General features: G+C 39.2%; 2 protein-coding genes across 5 annotated transcripts in view; one reads left to right on the top strand and one right to left on the bottom strand.

Moving 5' to 3' along the window:
- Window positions 1-9,711, bottom strand: part of LOC116332929 (type II inositol 3,4-bisphosphate 4-phosphatase-like) — a 33,042-nt gene extending 23,331 nt beyond the window's left edge. For both annotated transcript variants that reach the window (XM_031756029.2, XM_039610453.1), the window contains exons 1-9: window positions 9,581-9,711; window positions 9,042-9,235; window positions 8,337-8,395; window positions 8,165-8,246; window positions 7,885-8,082; window positions 7,540-7,587; window positions 7,317-7,423; window positions 7,025-7,135; window positions 1,802-1,881 (exon numbers count right to left, since the gene is read on the bottom strand). In XM_031756029.2, the coding sequence (XP_031611889.2) occupies window positions 1,802-1,881; window positions 7,025-7,135; window positions 7,317-7,423; window positions 7,540-7,587; window positions 7,885-8,082; window positions 8,165-8,246; window positions 8,337-8,395; window positions 9,042-9,162 (806 nt within the window). In that variant the 5' untranslated portion in view covers window positions 9,163-9,235; window positions 9,581-9,711. The remainder of the gene's footprint in view (window positions 1-1,801; window positions 1,882-7,024; window positions 7,136-7,316; window positions 7,424-7,539; window positions 7,588-7,884; window positions 8,083-8,164; window positions 8,247-8,336; window positions 8,396-9,041; window positions 9,236-9,580) is intronic.
- Window positions 9,712-9,820: 109 nt separating this feature from the next.
- LOC116332935 (arfaptin-1-like) lies at window positions 9,821-23,267 on the top strand. 3 transcript variants are annotated; one of them, XM_031756034.2, is made up of 9 exons: window positions 9,830-9,956; window positions 10,023-10,113; window positions 12,088-12,188; window positions 17,108-17,204; window positions 18,049-18,161; window positions 18,245-18,466; window positions 18,901-19,058; window positions 19,202-19,376; window positions 19,919-23,267. In XM_031756034.2, the coding sequence occupies exons 3-9, from the start codon at window positions 12,117-12,119 to the stop codon at window positions 20,072-20,074; spliced, it is 993 nt and encodes a 330-aa protein (XP_031611894.1). In that variant the 5' UTR covers window positions 9,830-9,956; window positions 10,023-10,113; window positions 12,088-12,116; the 3' UTR covers window positions 20,075-23,267. The 3 variants fall into 3 exon arrangements, with proteins under 3 accessions (XP_031611896.1, XP_031611894.1, XP_031611893.1); XM_031756036.2 differs by lacking the exon at window positions 10,023-10,113 and having other exon boundaries at window positions 9,821-9,956; XM_031756033.2 differs by lacking the exon at window positions 9,830-9,956 and having other exon boundaries at window positions 9,963-10,113.
- Window positions 23,268-25,823: the final 2,556 nt, after the last annotated feature.

Raw genomic sequence — 25,823 nt, 5'->3', positions numbered from 1 at the left:
GTTAGAGTCCATTAATAAGAAAAGTTCAGGAGGGAACATGTTTAAGACGATAAAGTAATGATTAGCTGGAAATAAAAAGTTACTTAAACAAAATAACTAAGTAGATGCTAAAAACAGAAACCAGTAAAAATACAGATGGAAGCAAAAACTAATTATTAACTAGAGAACTGAAGCTCACTAGAAACAAAATTACTGGCAATACACGGCTAAACAGAGCAACGAGGCAATGCTAAAGAGCAAGAGAACAGGGGTAGAAATAGAGACTGCACACTTTTTTATGGCCTCCAGACGTGATTTTCCTGTTGTTTTTTTCCACTGATGTTTCAGAAAATTCTTATTTAAAGAGTTTTAAGCATTGAAGTAACCCAGAGACTGATCGGGTAACATCTGGCAACAAGCAACATGAGGGGGGAAAATGTGCATTCACTTACTGGTTGAGGTCATTCACATGACACTTGTCACAGTAAGGTGCACGGTGCTGCACCAGGATTTGCTTTTTGCAGGGTTGCATCACAGTTTTTCAAGCTGAGTGTTTGAGAGTGTTTGCAAACAAGTTGCCATCTTCGACACAAACTAGAACAACCAAAGCAATGACAAGTAGGTCATTGTAACCTCTTTGTGACCAGTTTCAATTAGACAATTTCGTGGTACATGTGCATAGACAATAGCGGGCTATTCTTTTCTAGATAACCCGTATTCACCAGCAACCGCTTGCCAATACACATTCTTCCTTAAGCTTCAGTTACACAGGACTACACAGGACTAGGGACCGGTCCGTGACCTCCTGACCCCCTGATAACCTGACCCTAAAATTAAAGCTAAATATTAACAACATAACTAGAACAACAACAAAAAAGATACTAAGAAACAAATCACCATTAAGGTCATCAGGAACCAACATAAATACGAAGTAATGGCTACCAATTACACAATAAGCACCGGGAAAGTTAACTAAAGACAAAATAACACGACTAAATGATAGAAGAACCAACAACAACACACATCTGAAAGACTAGGTGAGAAATTCCATTAAGGTGGTAACAAATATTTCTGGATAAAGATGCCTTGCTTTTGTAAGTTTATTTGAAATGCTTCTTTATGAAAAACACAAAAATCTGCAGTTCTGCCAGCCTGCATGAGGTATGTGTTAGTAGCGAGGCACACCTGGATACAACATGCCAGCACAGACACACCTACTGCACTCCGCCTGCTCATGCCTGGACCGCGCTCTGGATCTATGCCTCTCTCTCCTCGTCTTCATTCTTCCTGTCCTCCTTCGATCTCTCGGAATTTGCTTTTTCATCTAATCTAGTCTTTACGGCTGCTCGTCTGTCTCTCTAAAGATGCTGTGGTGACAAAACAGGAAGGAGCTGCCTTTTTCTACTTTCTACAGAGGTGGAGCCCCACGCTCTCTCCTCACTTCCTCTTGTGGTCTACAGTATCTAAGCAACGGACAATCCTGGAAGTTTTTTATGACGTGCAATTCATTGACTTCAAAACGTTTCTATGATAGGAAATGGGGTAAAGCTGGGAGAGAGCATGCACGGTGAGGAAAAGAGTGCGCGCAGATCAGATAAACTTAAAATGAACTTCGGATGCCTGCAGGGTGGATTTCTGGTGATTTCACTGGTGGGCGGGGGAGGAGCTTAGGTTAGGGAAAGTTTTTGATGAGTTAAACCATGCAGAATAGTGATGAAAGGTTAGCAAAACTGGATAAGGGGGACATAGGGTAATTATAAACTTTATTTTAAGAGAAGATCTGATGAATATGGTTAAAAGGGGAAGATTTAAGTGTGTTTACCTGAGGCTAAGAGAGACGTGAGGCTCCTTGACCCTGAGCAGATCTCTGATAGAGAACGAGGTGAAACCCAGGAAGCTCCTCTGAGACAGAAACAGAGCAAGACAGTCGTTTCATCTCACATCAAACTGCTTTTTCATTGTTCAAAGTCTCCTTGTGATTCACATCATAGGTATATAAATATATCCAATTTCTGCTGACAACAAGCTCTATGTGAAAACATCAGCTCTAAAGATTATGATGATAACTAAAAAAGTTGCCTTTTTTTAGAATCAGGTTAAAAACATTGACTACACAGTTTCACATTTCAAACCATGTATAACATTAACACTTAATACTATTAATAAAGCCGTAACATAAACTCTAGTAGCCTCATCTGACAGTGTGGCTGCAGACTGAGAGACTCAAGGACAAAACCTTCTTCTTTTAGAGGCCTGATGGTTTTCCTTAATAATAAATAAGAAGCAGAGAAACGGGCGTTTGTTTTCTTAACTATATATCTCAAGTCACTGGAGATTGAAGCTTATCCTGGCAAACACTGGGTGAGAGCCAGGGCGTACCAGAGGAGTAAAAATACCCACAGTTTGGTTCAAAACTCAACTTTTAGGAACAGTTTTGGTTTGACACGCGGACTTGATTATAAACAAGTTTCTGATATATCTCAATTCACCGATCACAGCTTCCAACAGACCAGCAGGCCTTTACTAGGCCGTAAAAGCTACAGTAATACCACAAAGAGGACCTTTGTAGTGTGGTCACAATCTCAGTTTCAGAACTCTTACACCCTAGAAAGCCTTCACAGGCCACTTTGGAATCAGCACGTAACTGTGGGAAGAAGCCAGAGCACACGGGGAATTTCACAAACTGGTTTTGTGGGCAAAATATAGTCACTGACTAAAAACTTCCAGCTGCCCTGTCTTTCACGAGGGGTCACTGCAGCAGGCATGTCCTTGTGTTTGACTGGCCAGATTTTTACACAGAATGACCCCAAAGGGATCTGGGTTGTAAACCACTACACTATGGAGCCACACACTCACAGAGCCAGAGAGTGACAGAGTAATACCAGTGTTACGGTTTCACTGTGCATTTTATCTGCACCTAAAAATGAAACAGACCTTTACAGCACTATCATATTTGACTTATTTTAGCTCTTGAACTTTCCAAAGAACTTCTTGAAAGCCTCTCTTTCCTCTGTGACTCCATACTCTTACTGCTGGTTGGATTCAAACACCAAAATCAAGATTGTAATGATTTCTGAAAACAAAAGCTGTCTAATGGTGAATGGATAAACAGGCCTTCCATTACACTTGGTAAAGATGCGGGGTACTCAGTCTTCTCAGCTGAGACTATGTGCCTACAGCATCATCTTTCCCTTTAATTGAATTCTGTGTTAGGCAGCTTGTGAGCTTGCACCGTCACTACACAAACCACAGCTGCAACTGCACAGGCCAAAGTTTATTAAGAACTTAAAGCGATGTTCAGGCCAGATTAAAGCTGTACAACACGTGCCCTACGATGTCAGAGCCAGGCTGATATCGTGCAGTCTGAACCCGACGTAACAGAGCCACAGAGTAAAGGCTCGGCTGTGACTATAAACCACAGTGACGGTGAAAACTATATAACTCTTAGCTAAACAGGCCCCATAGGGAGGATGTAGTCCACTCCAAGGTATGTACAGAGCTGTCACACAGCTTAAAGCTTCTCCGTCACACACTGGAATATGAATTAATAAAGGACCAAATACACGTCCAAACTCATCATCTCCACAAGGTCACGGCCCTGTTATCAAAAATCCCCACGGCAACGACACTGAAATCATTCAGCTGCCATGGCGATAATCGAAAGCTCAGAGGATTACCTTGACGAGTGAAAAGCACTCAAATCACCCAAAACACACACAAACACACACAAACATGCATCACACTGAAGACAAAGTGAGTGAAGTAAGCTGCATTTACTTCAGTCTGATATCTTTTATCACATCAAACATGCATACATGCAAATACAAGCCAATATTCAACAAGAGAGGTGACCATCAAAAAATAAAAATAAAACGTACACAAATAAATAAAAACACCAGACATAAAAAGAGACCAATCCACACAGAAAGTAGCTCCCATGTGAGGATTCATTCAGCTCAGTAATGTTTGTACAAACATCTAATGAACTTGGATATCTGGCCAAACATTTTGTGACAGGTTTTCATTTCTGTGTGTAATGTAAGACTGATAGTTTCAGATGCATCCCGCATCTGGACCACTGCAAGCAGCAGTGTAGGCGTACTGATGCATCAACTGCAGCATTCTTGGCTGCCTAGCCGAGAGAGATAACAGCTCCCTTTTAGAAACCGAAAAGGAGGTTTACCCTTTTCATTTTTTAAACAGGCTGATTTGCTTTTTAAGTTTCTTACTCAGTTCTTACCTTCCCTTTCATTTGCTGGTTATTTCTGGGTCATATAAATTAGTCCGTGAGTTTGTGCAGTGAAACTTGTCGATGCGAATCAGGCAGTTATTTTTTAAAAGTTCTGAATGTTGAAGGTTGTTTTTTGGAAAAAAAAAACATTTTTGTGTGATTACTACATTTAGATTATCATAATGCAGGACATATTAAAGCAGACATGCTATGACATGTTCTGATTGCTTCCCAACAGCAGAGCCAACCTGCAAACAAACTTTTCCTAAAGCCTTAAAACGTTCTTCAAATAAGTTCATCTTCATCTTTGTCAGAGCCCCTCGTAGGACGCCGAAAAGAGAAAACCACCAGAAGACAGGCAGAAACTCGGAAGGAAACCGGATACTGATGGGTTTACTTCAGTCATGCAAACTGTTGCCTCATTTCCTCGTTTGCAGCTCAAGGTTAGGGTTACAACACACAAACATGCAGACACACACCGAGCTAATCTGTCTCACTCAGTTCTTGGGAAAAGCAAGAGGCTTTTAAGATTAAATGCAAATCACCATCAAACCTTGACACACACACATGACAATAAAACAATCTCTGTTGTGTTATTTCCATAATAATGACATTGAACTGATGCATCATCTGCACCACCAGCTTATCAGGAAACAGCATCAGGACTATGCGGCGATCACAAACAGGGCCAAAGCAAAACCTTGTATTGCAGAGTGTGAAAGACGAGGAAGTTTCACATTTAAACCTGAATAAGCATCAGCTGCAAGACCTAACATGTATCAGTGTTTTACCAAAAAAGTCCCCTGTCTAAAACTAATTTCCTCTGGAATATCCCTTAAAGTTAAAAAGCCCACTCAAGACTGTCAACCTTCCTCTACAAATACAGAGCATGTTTCCATTCACTTAGTGTGGTCTTAGTCACTATATAAGAGTGCTGGGGGCTACTTTTGGAAATTTCCTGTCTCTAAACTCAGCTAAAGGCTCGTAGAAGGCTTTGATATCTGCCTCAAAGGCCAATGACGGAAACCTGCGATAAACTGTACATTTGCTTCTAGATATGCAGCTGTATTATGTTTGCGGTTCAAAAGTAAAAAAGTTCAAACGATAAGAATTGTCCAGTATTTGATGCCTGGCCGGTCAGGTCTGTGGCTAAAGTAGCTGACTGTAGCTCAGGGATGGACGGCTATCTATCAAAGCAGACACATCTCTAAATTTAAACCTTAACAAATACCAAAATAAATAAAGTTATATTTAACCCTTTACAGTTGTTTTGAAACGATCCATAGAGACTGAAACTAATTTTTGTAGGGCTGTAAGCGTGCTTATTTCTGCTGCTAGTAAGGCATTCTAACATGGGAATCTATGGGGTTTGATGCATTTGGACTTTCCCCACCTGTCCAGCAGAGACGCTGTGGCCGTCTCCTGGTGGTCGGAGACAGTCGGTGCATGCCTTCATGGCCCTCTGCATCCTCAGAAAGTTGGTTTTTTAAAAAGTGACTTCCTGTTTCTGCTCTGACTCTCACTATTTCAGTCTCTCCGTTCTGTATTTCTTTCTAGGATTTCCTGCTTTCTAACATCAGCTGAAGATTTGATTAACCAGCTGAATCTATACAATGACACACAAAGGAAGTGAGTCACATGTACACATCCCAACACAGTAAGCATGTGAACTTCCAAAACAACTGAACTTTTCTTTATTCTTAATATCAAACTGACTTTTTAAATAAGTCTCTGTAAGCTGCTGCCACCTCACCTGTGTCTGCTCATCAGTCTTTAAGGACATTTATTAATAGTTTAATATCACTTTTCTAATTTAATGATTCCATATTGGCAGGTTCTCACTTCATGCAGACTGCATTTAGATATATCTACGTCCTACTGCCAGTACAATGCTGCGATTTGGTTGCAGTCTCAAAACTGTACACTCATTATTAACAAATATATTTGAACCCAAAACAAAAGCAGGTAAAGTTTTACGAATCTAAACTGAAGCTGCTGCACAGACACACTGCCGGACAATCAGAAATACAGCCCAGCTACAACTCCTGCAACACTCATCTGCACCTGAACGCATACTCGATGTTAAAGCTCATTTGATATTTCAACGCTGACTTTGGCAGCAGCTGTAAGAGCAGATTTCTCCTGCTCGTGATGCATTTGCAAGAAGCCGTTCAACAAAAATGTGGATAAAATAAGAGAAAGGTGAAGCAGAAGGAGAGCGGGTTCATCCGTTGGTCCAGGAACTAAACGTCTCAGAAAACAATAATCCATCGAGCACAAAAAATAAACTCAATGTCGCCTTTGGTCGTCCCTTCTGATCCGTCTCCAGCTGAAAAGACCAACACACACCGGCCGAGTATCCTCGCACTCCCTCGTCCCTCCCCCTCCCGTTTCGTCATGGCCGACTGGATTAAAAACACACGCCCCTGAGCATCATGGGAAACAATTGAACTGGCTGGCAGCTTGGAGTTTGGCAAAGAGGACAGAGAGAAAAGAGCTGAAAACGGAAATATCTGCTTTTCTGAAATCTCACTTTCTCTCTCAGCATCTGTGGCTGTTCGGGTGTTACTCTTACAACCAGCTCTGTGTGTGTGTGTGTGCGTGTGTGTGTGTGTGTGTGTGTGAGTGAGAGAGAGAGAGACAGATTAAGTGACCCAAAAGAGAAAGTGAGTGTGCATGTGCTGAAAAGCTACCACTGCTGGTATTACACATGCACGTAACCACACCACTAATCCTCTTAAACACACAATTTTTCAGACACATTGAAAAAACACACACCTGGAAACACACACTCATATATACACACACACTCACTGTTGTGGAGTCGTCTGCATGGTAAACAGTGACTTTGATCCTGCAGTGCCGGTATAGCGGGAAGTCGTCACAAAAGCACACTGATGTCAGAAACACACCATCATCTGATCCCTGAAACACACACACAGAATGCAGCTTGATTAATTCAGAGGAAAATAATAAGCCTAACTTGAACCTAACCTTAATATAACCCAGCTCACTGTGCCACAAATGGTGTGTGAAAGAGGTTCTCACAAAAAGAGCAATAAAAGCAAAGAACAGGACATGGCAGCCTGTGTGTGTCTGTGTGTACCTCTGCTATCTCTGCGCTGCAGTGCTTCCTGACTGTGTGAGTGTGTGTGTCGATGACAGAGATGTGAAGCTGGATTTTATCTCTGATGATGTCCAAACCGCGACACTCTGAGAGAAGAAGGGCCGTGGGAAAGACGTAAGGAACAAAAACACACAGTATGACACCGAAAATCAGCAGTGTTATAAATGAAAGCTTTAACGGTGTGTGTGTGTGTGGGACATACCCACTGTCAGGTGCAGTGGAGATACCAAACCAGCAGATTCTGCTCCACCTGGTGGCCATAGAACAGCATTACATCAGCTGTGAGCTATTCAAACCTGTTAGTTTAACACACATCCATGTGCTATTTTTATAAACCCTATGGCAGCTGGGATAGGCTCCAGCCCAACCGCAACCCTGATAAGGATTAGTGGAACAGAATGGATGGATGGATTTGTCCACTGCTTATCTGGGTTCAGGTCATGTGGGCAGCAGTAAATAAAATCAGTTCAATAAAAAAAGTATAATGTCTCTTTGAAACTGAATTAAAACTCAACAATAAAAACTTATTTGGTACCCACTCACTCACCTGCACCTCCATCACTGTCAGGGCTGTCCGTGGTGGTTTTTGTGTGTTCCTGCGTGTGTGTGTTAATGAGCGTGCGCAGGTGTGTGATGCGTCTCCTCATCTCCTTGATGTTGGCGTCTCTCAGGCTGATGAGCCATGACGTGCACTCTGCGGAGCTGCTCGACTGCAGGAACACGGGAGGGTCGCCGCTCTCGAAGCCTCAACACACACACACACACTAACACATTTTACTGTGCTCACATAGTATGCGAAAAGGTGTGTTAATGTGTGTGTTACGTACTGACAGCAAGCCGTCTGCTATTGTGTGGAAGCTTCATGACGTTACATCTCTCCAGCAGCAACACCTCCTCCAGCTCACCAGCCTGTGTTAAAAGTTTCACATGTTTTCTCTTTAATAAAGAACAAAAAGACACATTTCCTGTTTTGTTTGATGTCTTTATGTTGAGTCTCACCTGCTTCTTCAGGATGAACAGCAGGTTTCCTCTCAGACGACAGAACCGCTCTGTGAGAACTGTGAGAGCACAGAACGGCTCTTAGTGCGATTTCTGAACACTAAGATGGAAACATCTGTCTAAAGGGAGCTCTGCAGAGCGTGTTTAACTACAGCGTTTTCTTTCAGGACCTTTAGATTGTGAGTCAGGAAACTGTTCTACGGATGCAGACTCAGAGGTTCCAGGAAGTAAAGTTAGAGTGAGTCAGGGAGGAGATGGAAACAGACGAAGATGACTGCAGAACAGAAAAGAAGAGAGATACAAAACAAAGAAGAAGAAAATATCACAAAAAACAACAGAAACATGAGAGATCAGGAGAGAACAAAAAACAGAACAAAAGATAAAAAAAAGAGAACTAGTAAAAAAAAAAAGAAGAGGATGAAAGAGAACGAATAAGAAAATGAAGATGAGAGGCAAAAGATAAAAGAGAACAAAATAGAACAGAAGATAATAAGAAGCATAAAAAATTAGGACAAATAAGAAAAAATTAGAAAAAAATAGAAAAATAAAAAAAAAATAGCAAAGAAGACAACGAAGGAGGACAAAAGAGAGCAAAACACTGCAGTGAAAGTGAAGTTAAATAAATAAAAATAAGAACAAATGAAAAAAAAAGACTATTTCCATTAGTTACGATAAAGGAGAATAGAACAGATCAGAATCTCTTACCTGCCTCCTGCCGTCCGACCTGCAGCGTTCCTTCTTTCTGGAAGCTCCCAGATGTTTCTTCTTTGGACAGAGACAGCAGCTGGCTGCGGTTCACCCTCAGCTTCATCCTCCTCCTCATCATCGTTTGCCTGCTGACCGCACCATTATCTTCTTCTTCATCACCATCATCACGGTTCAGTGAGCGTCACTGCTTTCTAAACAGAAACACACAGAACGAACGAATGTTTAAAGTTTGCGCTACAAAAAACTGGAATATTCGGAGTACTGTGGCTATATTATATAAGGTAGCAATAATACTGCACACGGTTTACATATTTACATTTTTAAGCAAAGGCTTTATGAAAACAAATACATGAACATAAAGCGGAACAAGTGCACCTGCACGGTGCCAAACCAAGTTAATGCTTAACAACAGTTGTTGACATGACGGGAAAAGTTTTATAAAAACAACCGAAAACTCGACTGAACATCCGCACTTGAGATAAAATGCACCTAATGTAACATTCACAAGTGTTTTCAGCTTTTTTCGTGTTTCTTACCGACAGAAAAAGCGGGATTTGGAGGGGTAATGACCAGCTTTACCAGCCGCCGTGTGTTTGGACAGACAGAGCCGAGACCATAGTGGAAGAACGTTTGATTGAATCAAGTATCGCGAGAGTTGTCTGCCTCCCCGATGCGCTACTCACGTAGAACTGAAAGATGTCGCGAGAAAAATATCATTAGTTGAATTATATCCCATCGATTTACTGTTAAAACTATGAAAGCTTGTGCTTTTAAACGTTAGAGTGTTAACGCTGGCTGTGTTGCGGGCTATTTATAAATTCTCTAGTACCTCATATTGCTATCTCCGCCCCTCCTGATGAGGACAGGAGGATAACGCAAGCATCGCCTACAAAAAAACGAAAAAACTTCCGGGTATGTTTGACTTTTTTCCTCCTTCTTGATTTTGCTTCACAACTTTTTAATTAGCCCAGTTTTCAGGTTGTAGCGTTTAAATATGCGGAGCTGACGGCAGGAAGAAAAGCAGAAGCCCAGAAGAAGAAAAAGCAGAGTTTCTTTTAAAGCTGTGAAGGTAAAAACTGTCTGAAGTGTCTCGAATGGGCGCTGTCTGTTTCTGTTTAACTTATTTGATGTCACCAAGAGGGACTTAAACACTCTTTAATCCGCCTTTAACGCGTATAAACTGATGTAAAAACTGTATTTAGTTACTTTGTCATGTGTGAAAATAGTTTAAAAGTTTCTTGCAAAACCTAAAAGACTCCACTTGTATGAGGCTTGTAACTTCCAGCTCGGTGTAGCAATAAACTGGAAACTGAGTGAATTAAAATACAACAGGAAACTATTACTGCAGATACAGACTATAACTAAGATTAATGTCGTAAAATGATGCAGAAATTCATTCATTTGTTCTGTTTTTTTGTTTGTTTTTTACCTAATCTTTGTTAGTTTAGGTTTTCTCTCCATTTTTAACCTGCAAACTTTTCACTAATCCAGCTGCAGAAAATCTTTGGAATTAAATAATATATACAAGATGTCAACAAAGCACCTAGGCATTTGGTGTGTGTGTGTGTGTGTGTGTGTGTGTGTGTGTGTGTCTTAATACAGTTTTTATTTATTTATTTTTTTATTTTTATTTTATTTTATTATATTAGTGTCATTTTTATTATGTTTTTTATTGAAGATTTCATTATTAAAAATGTAAACATTTTTAAATAAAGCATATGAACTTGTGCGGTAAATGGGAAAATCGGACTACATTTTATTCATTCTAATTTTTAATTAACTCTGATTGTTACATGAATTTCTTTTCAAGGTTTAGTAAAACTACATTAAAATAATGTATATGCGTAACAGTAGTGTAAACTAAAAGGTTTTAAATTTTTGCCCTAATCTGAGCAACAAACATGATAATGTTGTGTTCACTGAGTTTGCTATTGGTGGAAGTAAAGCATATTACCCTTTTAATAAGCAGAAGTTTAGATTAACTTCATTTTTCCTGTTGCATTGTTTATTTTTTAAATATGGCCTTTTATATCACGTTTGCATAATAACTTTGTCTGGATCATTTCTGCCTTGTGATGTTACACATGAGGTCAAAGGTCACCGTTTGCCTGCTGAACTGTCTTATTGCACACTTATAATGAGAGGTTTGTACTTTGCACGCACAGTAAATAAAGTCTTAGGAGATTTAACTTTATTACCTGTGTTACAGTGGCTATTACTTGTCCATGTCATAAGACTCCCAGGCCCCGTAAATGGCAAACACGTCCCAGCTCGTGAGTGATTCATGCAGCTGTTGGTTAAAGTTGTTCAGTCAGCGTGTCTTTAAACTCCTCTTTAATGCTGCCAGTCTGTTTTAAGATAGCACGAGGTTTGTTTAGCAGGATGCAGGGTGTGTTTAAAGCATTTGGAAGTCAGATAAGCCTTCATTTGTGGACTTTCATTTTTTTTAGAGCTGTGCACTTCTGTGACCAATAGGTGGCAATAGATTCCAGACTGAAAGCGTTGCTGATCCTATTTGTGCTTTTATTCTGCCATGTTTTCCTTTAACTAAAGTAATCTTAGACACAAGTCTCACACTGCATGGCATTTATTTCGACACTTGTTTTAAAGCAATATTGAATATATAAGCAATGCATACACACATTTTGTTTAAGAGGCCACCCAGGCAAAAAAAAAAAACACATCTATGGAATCACCAGTCAAATATTCATGTTGACACTGGCTTAAATAAAAGGTGTACAGTTGTATCACGTCAGTGTTGTCCTGGTTAAACATCCAAAGATGGTTTGACTTTAAAAGAGTTCACTTACTTTTTTTAAATTTATTTTATGGAACACAAAATGAATAACAGTGTTATTACTGATAACAGTATTAATCAGTAATCAAGTAATAGTCAGGTGTAGCTTAGCTTCTATTAAAGAGCTCATTCTAATAAAAACAGGTGGTGAAAAAATTAGGTAGAAACACCAGTCTGAAAAACTTTTCATAACAATCACGTGAACAAGTTTTTTACAGCGGAGATGATTGTTTTCTGTTTGTCTAGTAAAAGAGGAGCGAGGGAGGAAGAGGAGAATGGCCGTGGTGGAGCAGAGAGGAAGCGTCCCCGTGGCGTCCGCTGTCACAGAGGAAGAAACTCCTCCAAAGGTGAGCCTGTTTGATGGCATAAGGAATAAAAGAGTTTAGTAGGACCTGTTTTTTTGTGAAGAAGGGGGGAAATAGCCCCATACAATAGAGGGTTTCATTGAATTTAAATATAATTAAAAGAGAAAAAAAGACAAGTTTAGAGACAAAATTGGTTAAGATGATGGAGGACAATGGGTCATCCATTCAGTACATTGGGCTGGATGAGTAGGTGTAAAGGCTGTATTGTGAGTTCTTGTTGGTACCTGTCAGTCTGCAGCCTCTGTGTGACATCTGTTGTGGCAGATAGAGGCAGGGAGACGCCCTGGACCTGCAGATCTTGTGAACCTTAAGAGACCTGTAATGTAGCCCACGGGAGAGCGATGACGATGTGAAGGTGGCACTAACATATCACATCACTATCAAAAAAAAGTGTTAGGGAGATGGATGTTAACAAGCCTTCTCCAGGTTCCCCTAAAGAGGCATTTTCAGACGTTTACTTGTACTAGCTGGATCTTGTTGACCAATTTTTCCTCTTTGTATTGAGCTGAAATAAACAGCGAGTGAGTCAGGGCTTTTAAAAGTACCAAATATGCGTTGCTGTTAACAGAAGGTCTGTGCTTGATTTATAACCCATAACAAACAAGAGCTTTGTGCTGAAAATAAAAGGAAAAAGTAAATTATTATAAGTGTTTCATAATCATTGGAAAAAATTAAGGTTATCCAGTTTATCGGCAGACCCATCAACTCATGTAAGCTGTAGCCAGCCTGCTCAATAACTGATTGTACTCGTCTTTAACAGATCAGGCTGTGGTTTAAAGACCACACCCCGATGCTGCTGGTTTCCAGTACAGTAAACATCAGCTCATTTGTATAATCCACAAACAGCACTGTGGACACTTTTCATTGGAACTAAAAAATGTCCAGTGTACAAACTAGCACATTCTAATTTAAAGCCCTCACTTAAAATACTGGAAAATCTTAAACAACGAGTACAAGTTTCATGTGAAGGACGACAACCTGCATGCTATTACTCCTGCTGCTGCTCAGCACCAAAGCATCAGAGCGATGTGTAGATTTAAAACAGACCTGTGGTTAGTGGACTTGTTTTTACACGTAATGCATGTGGTTATGTAACCTGGCAGGTAAAAGAAATAAATAGAAAGGGGGCAGATTCAGTAATTTTATTCGCCGCTGTCATGACAACAAAGGCAAACTGGCGTGATGAACATTCACGGTGAGCGGGTGTCTGATTCGAAGACTGTTGTTGTGGTTAATATTAAGTGTGTGACGGGGGAGGCAGGAGTGGTCGTCCATGCATCCACATTTAGTTGCTTTTTTTAAACTGAAATGCTCGTAAATATCCAGCAGGTTGTTGTTTTGCTTTTTAGTTTTGTTTTTGTCACGACCGGTGACGCTTGGCTGAAATAGAATAATGGTTCTTTTTTTTCATGCTCTCAGTGGTCACATGAGAAGATTGACACCACACACTTTACACTTTAATCTTAGTAAATTTGTGAATCCTTTTCCTTTCATATCGACTTCAGGGTTTATGCATGTGTGGAGAAAATGTAGGCTGTCATGCTGCTGATAAACTTCACAGGAAGAAATGACAGTAACAACAGAGCAAACTTAAATATTCTAACAACGTATACGGATGACCCTAATTTTATCTAACTTGTAGAAGTTAAAATTGCACGTAATTTCTTCTTTTCTACAACTTTGTTTGTATAGCACGTTTTAAAATACAATATTACAAAGTGCTTCACAGTTTGAATAAAACCTTACATTACACATAAATGTTCTCACATACAAACACAGTCAAACATACGATCTTAAATTCTCTCCTGCATACACACAAAGACAAGAATAATGGGAGAAAGATTAATCAATAAAAATCCGTTCTCAGCAGTCATTTACAATAAGCCACATCTTCAGCTGACCTGATGGGCTCAGGAAGGCTGTTCCAAAGCGTGATCACCTCTGGTTTTTAAAAGGAGCGTGGAACATTTAGGAGACTGCGGTCAGACTATCAGAGAAACCAACTGCTACAAGGTATCAGTAGATCTGCTATATAGGTAAGAATCTGGCCATGTGGGGCTTTTTAATAAAATTTTTTAAATGAATTCTGAATTTGACTGGAAACCAGTGAAGGGAAGCAAGAATATGTGTGATATGTGAGCCGGACGACTGAGAGATGCACATGAAAAATGGGTAATGACTTACCTTCTTCTACGGCCACCGCCATGGCTAAATAAATTAAAACACCACAGAAGTCCCCAAAACTGCAAATCCTCCATTTCACTCAAACCTGGAATACAAACTTGTTGGATGGTCTGTACCTAACAACAAGCCATACATCAGATACAACTATTCTCCACAAAGAAACACCATTAACATGGTCAGGAGGCCGGGTTTAGTGACGTGAGTTACTGGAGGCTTAAGAGCTGATGGTTACCACAGCTTCTTGTATCTGGAAACTTGTCAAAGTGACCACACTCCTAACTTTATGCCTTAGAAGTATCCAAATGGATGAGTTACAAAAAAGTACCTCATTGTGCAGTTATGATGGAGGAAACTATCCATAGAGGCCAAAGCAGTATCTGCAAACATGTTTATTTTGGCTATAAAGTTGGACTTTTTAACAGGGGAGCACTTTAGAGCCAACCTCAAGTGGACATTTTACGCTTCAGCCCCAGGGGTTGTTGTGCTGGTTAATCCTGTAAATTCCACATTAAACTGACAAAATAAAATCTCTGGTTCACAGTCCTGGTGGGCCGCCAGTCATGGAAACCTTGATGGCCTGATTCAAGCTATCCAGTGTCACCTCAGATTTTCAAATCTGTTTGGTTTGAAAGTTATACACATAAATGAACCCTTAACTTCAGACTGCTGGTAGCACTAGTGTTCTTGAAGAATAAACATTAAACTTAGAGAAAAGATTAAATAAAAGGCCTCCATCAATCCACTTATCCAATTCAGGGTCATCTGTCAACTTTATGTATCAAACATTGGTAGAAACTACTACAGACTCCATTAGTAAAAGAAAGTATTTAAGAAAAGGTATGAACCCTACAGATCTCTGCACGGCTTAAATCTTAAAATAACAGCATGTCTGGCCTATAGTTAATAGATAGAGAGGATATCTATAGTGGACTGATAAGTGGAGAAACAATTTCTCGATAAACCTCTATGATTGGACCTTTAATAACTTGCTGCAGAAATCTGGACCCCTTCAGTCACATATAAGCTCCTCTAACCTTTGGAGAAATCGAAGGAGGGCACTGAGAGGCTTGATGTGCGTCACTGTGTGCCTCGCTGTCACTTCAATGTGGCACGAAACCTTTGAGCTAATTTTCTGCTGCCCAGTGAGCTTTCCAGGTGTGTGTGTGTGTGTGTGTGTGTGTGTGTGTGTGTGTGTGTGTGTGTGTGTGTGTGTGTGTGTGGAATGTGAGGCCGATTCAAAAAGCTGTTTGAGGTTTCAGAATCTGGTCGCGTTCTGATATGCGCATCATATTAGTGAGAGTCCATCACAGGAATATAAATAAAAACTATTTTACTTGAGGGCTCTAATGACCTTTGACCTATTGTTGGCAAACAATAACAACAGGGAGCTTCTTCATCGTAACCGAAGCGTTTGTTCATGTGCTGTGGATGTTTTTGTAACTCCTGGCATTCAACCTCTTTACTGTTAAGGTTCAAGAGCAGCTGCAAGTTTGAATTCCATCAAGGAGAAATGCAGCATTTTTTTTTCTAGACTTGCTGCTTCAAAGCACTGAATTTGAAATGAGGTAAATGATTGAAAGTCCAAGCTTCAGCTCTGACTTTAGGTTTAGTTGATTAGTTTACAGTGGGAAAGCTAAGGACTGTCCTTTTTAAGATTTAAACTATAACCTTCAAGTAATGCTCGTTTCTCTCTACTTATATTTGACACTGCTTAGTTTCACAAAGATAAGACTTTGGGTTTGGATTAGCATTTTCAAAACTGCCCAATAATCCCACACAGGATCAAATTGCTAAAGTGGATGTTGCACCCTGTCCCATCAGGCCAAAGCAGTGAGGGCTTTTTCACACTTAAACCTTCTTTTAACAGCTAGCAGGGGGGAAACTCTTCTGACTGTAAATAAGTCTTTTGTAAAACAACCCTACATTTCTCTGCACCCTGAATAAATTCTTTCCTCATGAGTGCATGGATTCAATCACTAGTTTGGCTAGCATGGTCATTATTAGCATTAGAAAGAATATGTAAGATATGCTTACTGGGTGAAGTAACAGCTTACAGTTAGACATTTAGAATCTGTGGGTAAAGTGACCGTCCATTTATACACCCTGGCAGTTTGTCAGAATTAGGAAACCACACTAAACGAAATGACCCTGGTATGTATGGTGGTCACTTGCCTCTGTTTGGGCAGATAAAGGGTGACCAGTGTGAAATTAGTCAATAGAAATGCTTTAATTTCCAGGAGTGGCTTGTCTGTAGCTCACTGGCTAATTATTTAATCATTTAGTTTATAGCAAAACTACTGAAAAGTTCATTTTCAATTAATTAATTGATTTTTCTTAGCTAATTATGAACCGTGTCGTTTCTTTTCGTTGCTGCTGGCTGCTACTGGTTCATGGAGATTGTTAGAAGTGTCAACACCGGGTATTTGGTTTAAGCTAGTCTATGGAGTAAGGTGCATGTTATTCATAGACATGCCAGGTGATGGATTGCTAGCAAAAACAGTTATTTAGAAACTGCTTGATTTGCATTTGATTAATTTGCGAGTATAATTGAGGCCAATCTAACCCCACAGACCAGTCAAAATTTGAATTTTGAGAAGGGCAAACAGATCTGCAAGTAACTTGTAGATACAAGAAGCTGCTTGTGCACATCGTGTCCTCAGTAGACCGTATAATGATAGAAGCCATTAAATAACCTATGTTTTTGATGTTTTTTACAGGAAGCAAACGGTAATGGCAGCCATGCCAGCAACGATGTTACTGCCCCCACAGCTGAGACCACTCCAGATGTTCCAGAGGAACCGAAGCAGAGCAAAGGTAAAGAAGTGAAGGACTTAAAACTGAACACCACCCACCTCTAATGCCAGTGGTGTAGGATATTCTTGTAATCCCCTAAAGCAGTCCACTGGTAGACTATAACTTGGCCCATTTACTCAAGTACTTTGCATTAAGTTTTAATGTACTTTTATTGTGCTTTGTACTCCATCCCACGTATTATAAATCTGTACTTACTATTATTTAGCATTTTTTAAATACAATGCTCCCAATAAATTAGGCAGCAATATTATTAGAGATAAATGTACTCAGCAGAGTATAATTCAAATCATGTCTAACTGCAATGTTCAATTAATATACAAGTTAACTAATCAGTAATAATCAATGTAATGTATATGACTCCATGTACAGTATATTTTTACCTGAGGTATTTTAAGGATATTTCAATGCTCAGCTATGTCCACTAGAGGGCGTTCCAGAGTGTGAAAACTGCAGCAAAGTAATTAATTAGACTCCTGTTTTATCCAATCAAATGCACTGTTATTCCTGCTGATACAAGCATCACTATACTGGAGTGTAAATGTATGCAGATTTGAAGTGTTTTCATAAAGAAGTACAATATTATTATTAATGAATCTTTCCAAAAAGTTAACATTTTAATAACTTTAACTGCTTTTGTAGATCCACATTGATCCATACATTTTAATTGTTGAAAGAGATTATTGAAATTATTATTATTACTTCTTTTTCATTGTCATGTGTTGTGTAAATAGTAGTTTCATTAAATATAATTAACATTAAAAACATCAGAGGAACTCCCTTGTATTTTTATTGCAACTGAATATGACTTCATAAAGATCATATAAATTTTTGACCGCATCTCCAGGTCTCTCACTCACACCTGAGATACCCAAAGGTGTGGTGATTCAAGCCAACAACAGCAACCCCACCAGCGAGAAGTTCAAAAGAGTTCGCAATTGGAGCATCACCAAATATAAGGTTAGAGGATTTTGACTGGACTTCCTGTTACTGTTCTTTGGTACCAGATGTAATCAGTTACTATCGATCTGGTCTCCCCACAGTATACCAGGCAGGCTCTTTCGGAGAAGCTTGGCCGTGGGTCTCGTACCGTGGATCTAGACCTGGAGCCCCGCCTCGAGCTGCTCAAAGACGACCGACAGCGCTATGAAAATGTGACCAATCTGGCTCAGACGCTCGCCAGTCAGCTCTCTCAGCTCACAGTTACCCAGAAGAACCTCGGGGATGCCTTCACAGAACTCAGCGTCAAAACGCCAAGCCTGCACGTAGGTCTTGGGGATACAAGCTGCTACTTTAAATCTACCTGCTAATGCTAACAGGATTGCATACAATAACCTTTAATGTACTTAGAATTACGAGATCCAGTACTGATAACATGCTGAACTCAGTTTTCTTTGTCCAAAAATTATATATAAAAATCCCAAGATCAAGATATGCTGTAAATGCACAATATTCTGATTATTTACTGGCCTTTTCTTTTGGTTGTCATATTGATATCTTGTCCAGATATAAACTAGAATCCAGAGGACGGTATCACCATTAAAGATCTCAGGTTCAAATGATTTACAATTTTTCTGGTTGTAAAACACCTAACAGATGACTCAGGTTTATTTTAACCAGCTATAGTTCCCATTGATTTGGCTACTATGTCTCTATGGGTCATGCTAAACTTACGTTTTCTAATTGATATAAATACCAGCTGGAGTTCGGCATAAATGCAGATGCTCAGAGGTTCCTCTCCAAGAGTGGCGAAACGCTGACGGAAGCCATCAACGCCTTCACATCTGACATGAACACACTGGTCAACAAAACCATTGAGGACACAATGATCAATGCTAAGCAGTATGAGACTGTCAGGTGGGTTAAAAAGCACACTTCCCTTTTCCCTTCCTCAATAGATTTTTGTGCTGTGACAGTGATTCCACAATCAAACTAACATCCAACCAGAATACAACAGGGAGCTTCAGTGGAAACGTCCGTGTCAATTTCCTGTCTTCCAGGATCGAGTATGATGCGTTCCGAGTCGATCTGGAGGAGCTGAACATGGGTCCCCGTGATGCTGTCACCGTGCCCAAACTGGAGCAGGCCCAGAAAAACTTCCAGACTCAGAGGGAGAAGTACGAGAAGATCCGAGACGACCTGTCAGTCAAAGTCAAGCTGCTGGAGGGAAACAAGGTGAGAAGTATTGCACTGATCTTTCTTTACATGGTGCATCTGAAGTTAGAGAATAAAGTTGGAGGTAATGATGTATGAGTGAAACCATGTGACAAGTGGAATAGTTTTTAGCATCTTTTAAGGTTTCTCATTGTTTCCATGCAGTTTTTCCCCAAATTATTCAACTATAAAATATTCTGTCACATTAGGCCATATTTTGATGATATGATTACTTTTTATTAGGAGATGATGATGATGGTAATAATAATAATGTTTATATAATAAAATAAGTTGATCAGTTTTTTCCCAGTAAAATACTCTTATTTAACTGAAAATAAGATCCTAAAACAAACGATGTACACCGTTTTTATACCTGGTACAACAAATTCCCAATCCAGGGTCACTATTTATAGTTTGGGGTTTTAGCTAGCTTTCTAATCTGCAGCATTTCTAAGTTGGAATAACAATAAAATAAATAGCCACATATGAATGGAGTAAAATTATTCATCTAACACAGTTGATAAAAACTGACAAAAAGTGCTCTTTTTTCTTTCCGTATGCAGGTCAAAGTCCTCCGTAATCAGTTGTGGATGCTCCATGGTGCCTTTGCAGCTCACAGCTTGTCTTGTCAGAATTTCCTGGAGAAAAACATCCAGGAGGCCGGAGAACATCTCAACAACGTCAGCACAGACGTCCCCTCCTTCCTGGAAGAAAGTTGACACAGCAAAGCAACAACCAACAGCGCTGTAAGGCAGGAGGACAGAATCAGAGGGAGTCAGAGGAACATTTGGCATTCATGGATTCTCTGTGAGAAAAGTTTGGGAGTACTCAGCTAGAAACGTTTGGATGAATGTTAGAGGTGTGGGTGATTAGTTAATTTATACCAGAGTGGAACTGAATTCTTTAGATTTGGGATGAATTTCCAGCTTCACAAAGATCTCTGGAAACAAAGTTGAATGTTTGCAACAGAAAATAGGGAGTTAGCAAAAATAATTTATTTGGGATGTAGAAAGGGTTTCATGGGTTCTGGTGTAACTCATGGAAAGTCAAAATGTGAGTCTGTAATTAGTCTTAAAAATAATTCTGATATTACATTTATGAGAAAAGAGAAATATCATCTGTCATTCATTCAGTACAATGCATTTATTCATATACATACAAACACTTGCACCCTCCTGGGTTTCTCACCTCTGTTTCAATGTGTTGGGGAGTAAATCCATCTAATCCTCCAGGAGTCAGTAAGCCTTTCTTTGAACTTTTCAAAATCCTCAGCCACTGCAGTCACAAGCTCACAGCTCCCGAAGTGCCTCAACACCACTGCTGGAAAACAGTTTCATAGTCAGATAAAGGCTGCTACAGTCCTCCTTTCTCTACCAGCAACATTAAGCAAATTTAATGCCAGTGTAAATGTAAGTGTAAATGCCAAACATCTCAATATATCAGCAGAACCTAACTGGTGTGAAAATATCAGCTAATTGTTTTGGGGGTTTTTTGTCATTTTAAACTTCTGTTGAAGCAGTTCAGTAAGCTTTGGATTTGATGTGCATATTTGTATATTGATAAAAACCAAAATGCCAAACTCAAATCCTAGAACCAACTGGTTACGTATGATTCAGATTTTGTATTTTATTTATTTTTTTGACTGCTGAAGAATGACCACCTCCAAATGTAGCTCTCTATCACAGGTTTAGCTTCCGAATCTTTTGTGTTCTTGGTTGGTGGCCACTTTCTTCTATGGTTTACATCACAAGCAACTCTCACCTCTAAAGGTCATTCAGTCTATAGTGAGCGTTGGTTGTCATCATGCCAGAGATTTTGGTTTAAAAACCCCTGGTCTGATTGGCTGTTGGTCATGTTCTTCCCTTATTCACAGTGCAAAAACTTGTTGGGCCAATGGTTTGCTAATAGCCAAAACATGTTGGTGTTTATCTAGTATGTTAGCACTGCTTGTTGTTTAGTACCAATCTTTCAGGCTATATTTCACCAGTAAGAAAGTTTTCTTTTTCATTTTGGACATTTGCATTAAGAGTTGCACGTTAATAAAAGTTGTAGATTTTTTAAATAAATGACCACCCAGGTACTTTTTTTCAGTAGGATTTATCTTGCTGTGTGTCGGTCATAATACGTTGTTTGTTTTGTTTTGTTTTTTAGAGAAAGCCAGCCATTCAGGTAACATTTGAGCAAAGTGTTTAATGGGAAAAGCTGCACTCCACACTCCAACCATAAATTAAAAATGTTATCCATAGATTTATGTTAAAATATTTCTGGTGTTTCTTTATCAGATTTACAATGTCAAGACCAATATTTGTCTACAAACCAAAGAAAGGTTTGCTGTATGTCAACGATGGTGCCTTATTAGTATAGAAATGTTGGCTAAAAACAACTTTCCAGCATTATTTAACCAGCAGCCAAATATTCGAGTTTAACTAACACTCCTATTAATGTACAGGTTTCTGCACACTTCTGGTTTATTATTTTCATCTGTAAGCTACACAACCAAATAAAGACTAATGAAACCAGTTAAGTTGTAGATTTAGGCTGTTTACTTTCTGTAGCTCAAGAAGTTTTTTTGATGAGGAAAGGTCAGCTGAAGCTAACATTTTCTGGGGGAAAAGCCAGTGCACTACTTTTATATTTGCAGATATGCAGGGGAAAAAAACTCAGTTCATTTGAGGATGATGAATAAATTTGCTACCTTGTTATTGTTGTTTTTGTGTTTTTCCAAATGAAACCAAAAATCTGTGGACTCTTTCATTGATGGACAAATCAGCAGATGAAATGGTAAAATGATCTTAAAATAATATTAGAGGGTTGCACCTGTTCCTGTTATTTTGTCCATTTACCATATTTTCTTGCACACTTTGCACTCTATCCAAACCATAATCTGCCTTATGTATTACTCATATTGTTGTAGTAGTCTTTATTGAATGACTCCCTTATGCTATGTTGACATGTATGAACACAAGACCAACTATGCAATGACTGTGAGATGCAGTGCAATAATGTCCCAACGACCTTCTTGCATGTAAATGTGTAAACTGCCAGTGACTTGTGTTCCCCTTTCCTGATTTATCTGTGACTTTAAAGGGAATTTCCACTTTTTTGTAAACTGATACTCCTGTGATGTGTTTGGTGACCAAAATTACTTTCAGGCTCAACATCTTTAAGAAATAGTTTGGTTTGAGTTTAGATTGTTAGAGGAAGACTGGATTGTTTTAAATTATGTTTTGAGCTTGAACCCACACTTTTGATCCAAGCTCATTACTTTTTGTGTGTGGTGAATATATTGGTTTTTGGACTGATAATTTATTTTTCAACAATTAAAAAAGAGTAATTTGAAAAGTAATCTTATCTCAAGGTCCATTTACTAGATTATTTTTCTTGAGCTTTCAGTTGCATTTGGGAGAACACCTGCTAATATTAGCTTAAAGAGGGGTTTCTGGGATTGAGCAGTCATCAGTTGTAGGAAATCTGCAAGATAAAGTTGAAAGCTAAAGAGAAAATCTAATAAGATGACCTTGAATTTGTTTTGTGGCTTTGTATTTGATGTGTATATATTTTTTTTCTTTCATTAAGTCAGATGGTGGTTACCTGATCTTGCCAAATCTAAGATGTCTAGAAAAGATAAGCCACATTCTTTGAATGTGCCTGCTTGATTTTTATTATTAGCAGAAAGAGTTTGGGGTTTTCACCAGGCAAATGAAGGTTTGCCCCCCCAACACCACCACAGTCTGTTGTCACCTGGCTTTTTTTCAGCAGTCAGCTTTTTCTCAGGAAATTACCCACAGGGCTAAAGTAAAACTGAAAGTGAAAATGTATGTTTTGCTTGAAGAAAAAGGACCAAAATCTATGTAGACACAAGGCAGAATTATTTTACTCTTGTATATGTTAATAAACCTTTGAAATAAAATAGATGAGTGTATAAATATGACTGATTTTGTTCATGAATTTCTGATTAACGCTTGATTTTGACTGTTTGACTCTCAGTACAATCTGAAGTGATTACAGATTCACCAAATGTTTAATTTCAGTTTCACAAATTCCCCGTCAGATTTTGGGTGTTTTCCACTGCCAGAAGCTTTGGTTTTTCTTTCCTTTGCCAAAGTCTGTTTTTTCATTTTATTCTTGCAGACTGAAAAGTATTTTCGGTGATGAAAGGTCTTTTGTATATTTTTTTAAAAGTGCTTATTACCCTTCCTGGTGAAGATTGCTGGCTGTCATCAGATGAAATCAGTCACAAAGAGTGACTTGATTTTTAGTAGATTTCTGCAGCCACCTGTAGTTTTATGGAAGATACCAGTTTGACTGCTGTACAAGCCCTGACACTTTACTCTCTGAGCTGTAGTCAAACTTGAAAAAGTGCAGCACAATACTGCTACAACCAGCACATATTAAACGTTCCAAACTTAACTTTGAAGGGGCAGTTTACATCACCCTTTTCACCAATTTTACTACGCTTTGGTGTTTGCAGACAAGGCAGCAGCTTCCATGCAAACTGCTGGTGACTATGGCAACCTGCTAGCTCCCAAAGCAATCACAAGGAGGTTTTTGTTGCAGTAACTAACACCTAATGACTGCAAGCAACCTCCAGTAAACCACTCACCAACCGGTTGGGGGAATACACATTTATTTTCCTTCATAGCCAAAAATTGCCAGAGGGTCGCTGAAAGATCTATATGAGGACTGAGATGGTGAACATGGTTAACATCAGCAAGTTAATTGTCATTTTAAGCATTTTTATCTTGCAGCTCAAAGTGTAACAATGTATGCAAACCTCTTTTAAAAAAGTGAAAATTGTTATTGACGTAGGTTTAATATCTGAGAAACTATTCAGTTTATTAAATTAACTGAATGATTTTTAGATGCTTTTCAAGATCTGCACCTGTTGTAGAATTGAGACTAAGGCTGCCTCCCTTGTAGATAGAAAAAGGGCCATAAATAAGGTTAGAAATGCTTCAAATAATTATTTGAAGCATAAAAAGCAGATATAATTTTTTTCTTAATCTTTGAGATTAAGAAATATTCAGCTATACAAACATTTTTAGTCTGTGGCTTTATTTGAGTAGCTTAACATGGTTTAGTTAAAAAAGAAAAATACTACATAATACAAATACTGTCTGAAACACTCCATGTTAGTTGTATTTTGTTAAAATCCCTGCACTAAAAGTCTGCTTTCATCTCATTGACCAGCATCTGGAAGCCTGCCGAGGGGCAGCATCCAGTGCTTGTAAACTCCTATGCCCTTACTTTCTGGATGTGCAGATGAAACCTCAGCTATTGACTCAAAAAGGCTCACATTTATGTATCTGTATCAAAGTATTTGAAATTTTGACCATGTTTAATGTGAACATCCATCATTTTAATATTATGTATACTGAATCGGGGGGGGGGAGTTAGTATGCAAGCAGAATATGTCTCCTTCAGTCAGCAGACTCTGTAATGATGACAGATGCTGGCCAAACCTCAACTTCCTTCAAGTTCAACTTAATACCAGCAACAAGAAGCATTAAAACATCAAATCTACGTGTCCACTGTGTTATTTTAGTTGTTTTCCAAGAATAAAATGACTATACTTGAAGCAGGGTGGATTAGTATGCAGTGTTGTGATTCTTGCTTTAAATGGAGGGGATCAGTGAAGCGATTTTCGAATAAGACCCTGGTCTGTTTGTGGTTCTGTTGCTCTGATTACTTTAAAGAGAGGCAATTATCCACCTGGCAACACCAGCACACAAAACTGATTCTACTGTTTGTCTGAGCGAGTCTGTGAATGTGTGTTCCTGCATCCAGGCTCATTTTCCCAAACATTTCAACAGCGGGATAGAGTTCCTCACAACAAAGACTCCCTCCTCTCTTGTCTCAGTTCCAGTTGTTTTTTTAAGAAGTTCAGCCGCAAACTCGATGATTAACTTGTCAAGACTGAAGAACGCACCGGGTAGCTTCAGCTTTGCTTTTCTCGTATTTGTTTGGAGGAGTTTCTTTCTAACACGTTTTGTAACGTTTGTATTAATTCAATATTTGTTTAGTGATGAATTTTTGAATCACAGATTCACATTGTTGTAGGAAGGGTAATATCTGTCTGTTGGCCAGTTCCTGACTGAAATCTCTTAACAAATAACTGTAAGTGTTCACAGGAGGAGCAGATAACACAAATGAAGTATGCCAGAAACACAGAGAGCAAAACCCTAAATCCAAAGCGCTCACAGGCGAACGCTTCCTACAAGAGGCTGGCAAAGGGCAGAAATCCCAAAACAGGGAAAGGTCATACATGAGGAAAAAATTAAACAAGAAGAACACAAAGTACTAAAGAAAGTGTCTGGAAAACACGACTAGAAGCAAGTAATGAAGCAATGTGCCGAGTGAGAAGTGGACAGCTGGTGGTGTATGTAGCTGATTTGGCTAATTGAACACAGGCGATGCTCTCACTGGAGCCTGAGATAAACGTTTCTCAAAAGTGATGTGAGCGTTTTA

The sequence above is a fragment of the Oreochromis aureus genome, linkage group 3 (genome assembly GCF_013358895.1).
Source record: "Oreochromis aureus strain Israel breed Guangdong linkage group 3, ZZ_aureus, whole genome shotgun sequence".
NCBI lineage: Eukaryota > Metazoa > Chordata > Actinopteri > Cichliformes > Cichlidae > Oreochromis > Oreochromis aureus.
This window is presented reverse-complemented; position numbering and strand designations above follow the sequence as displayed.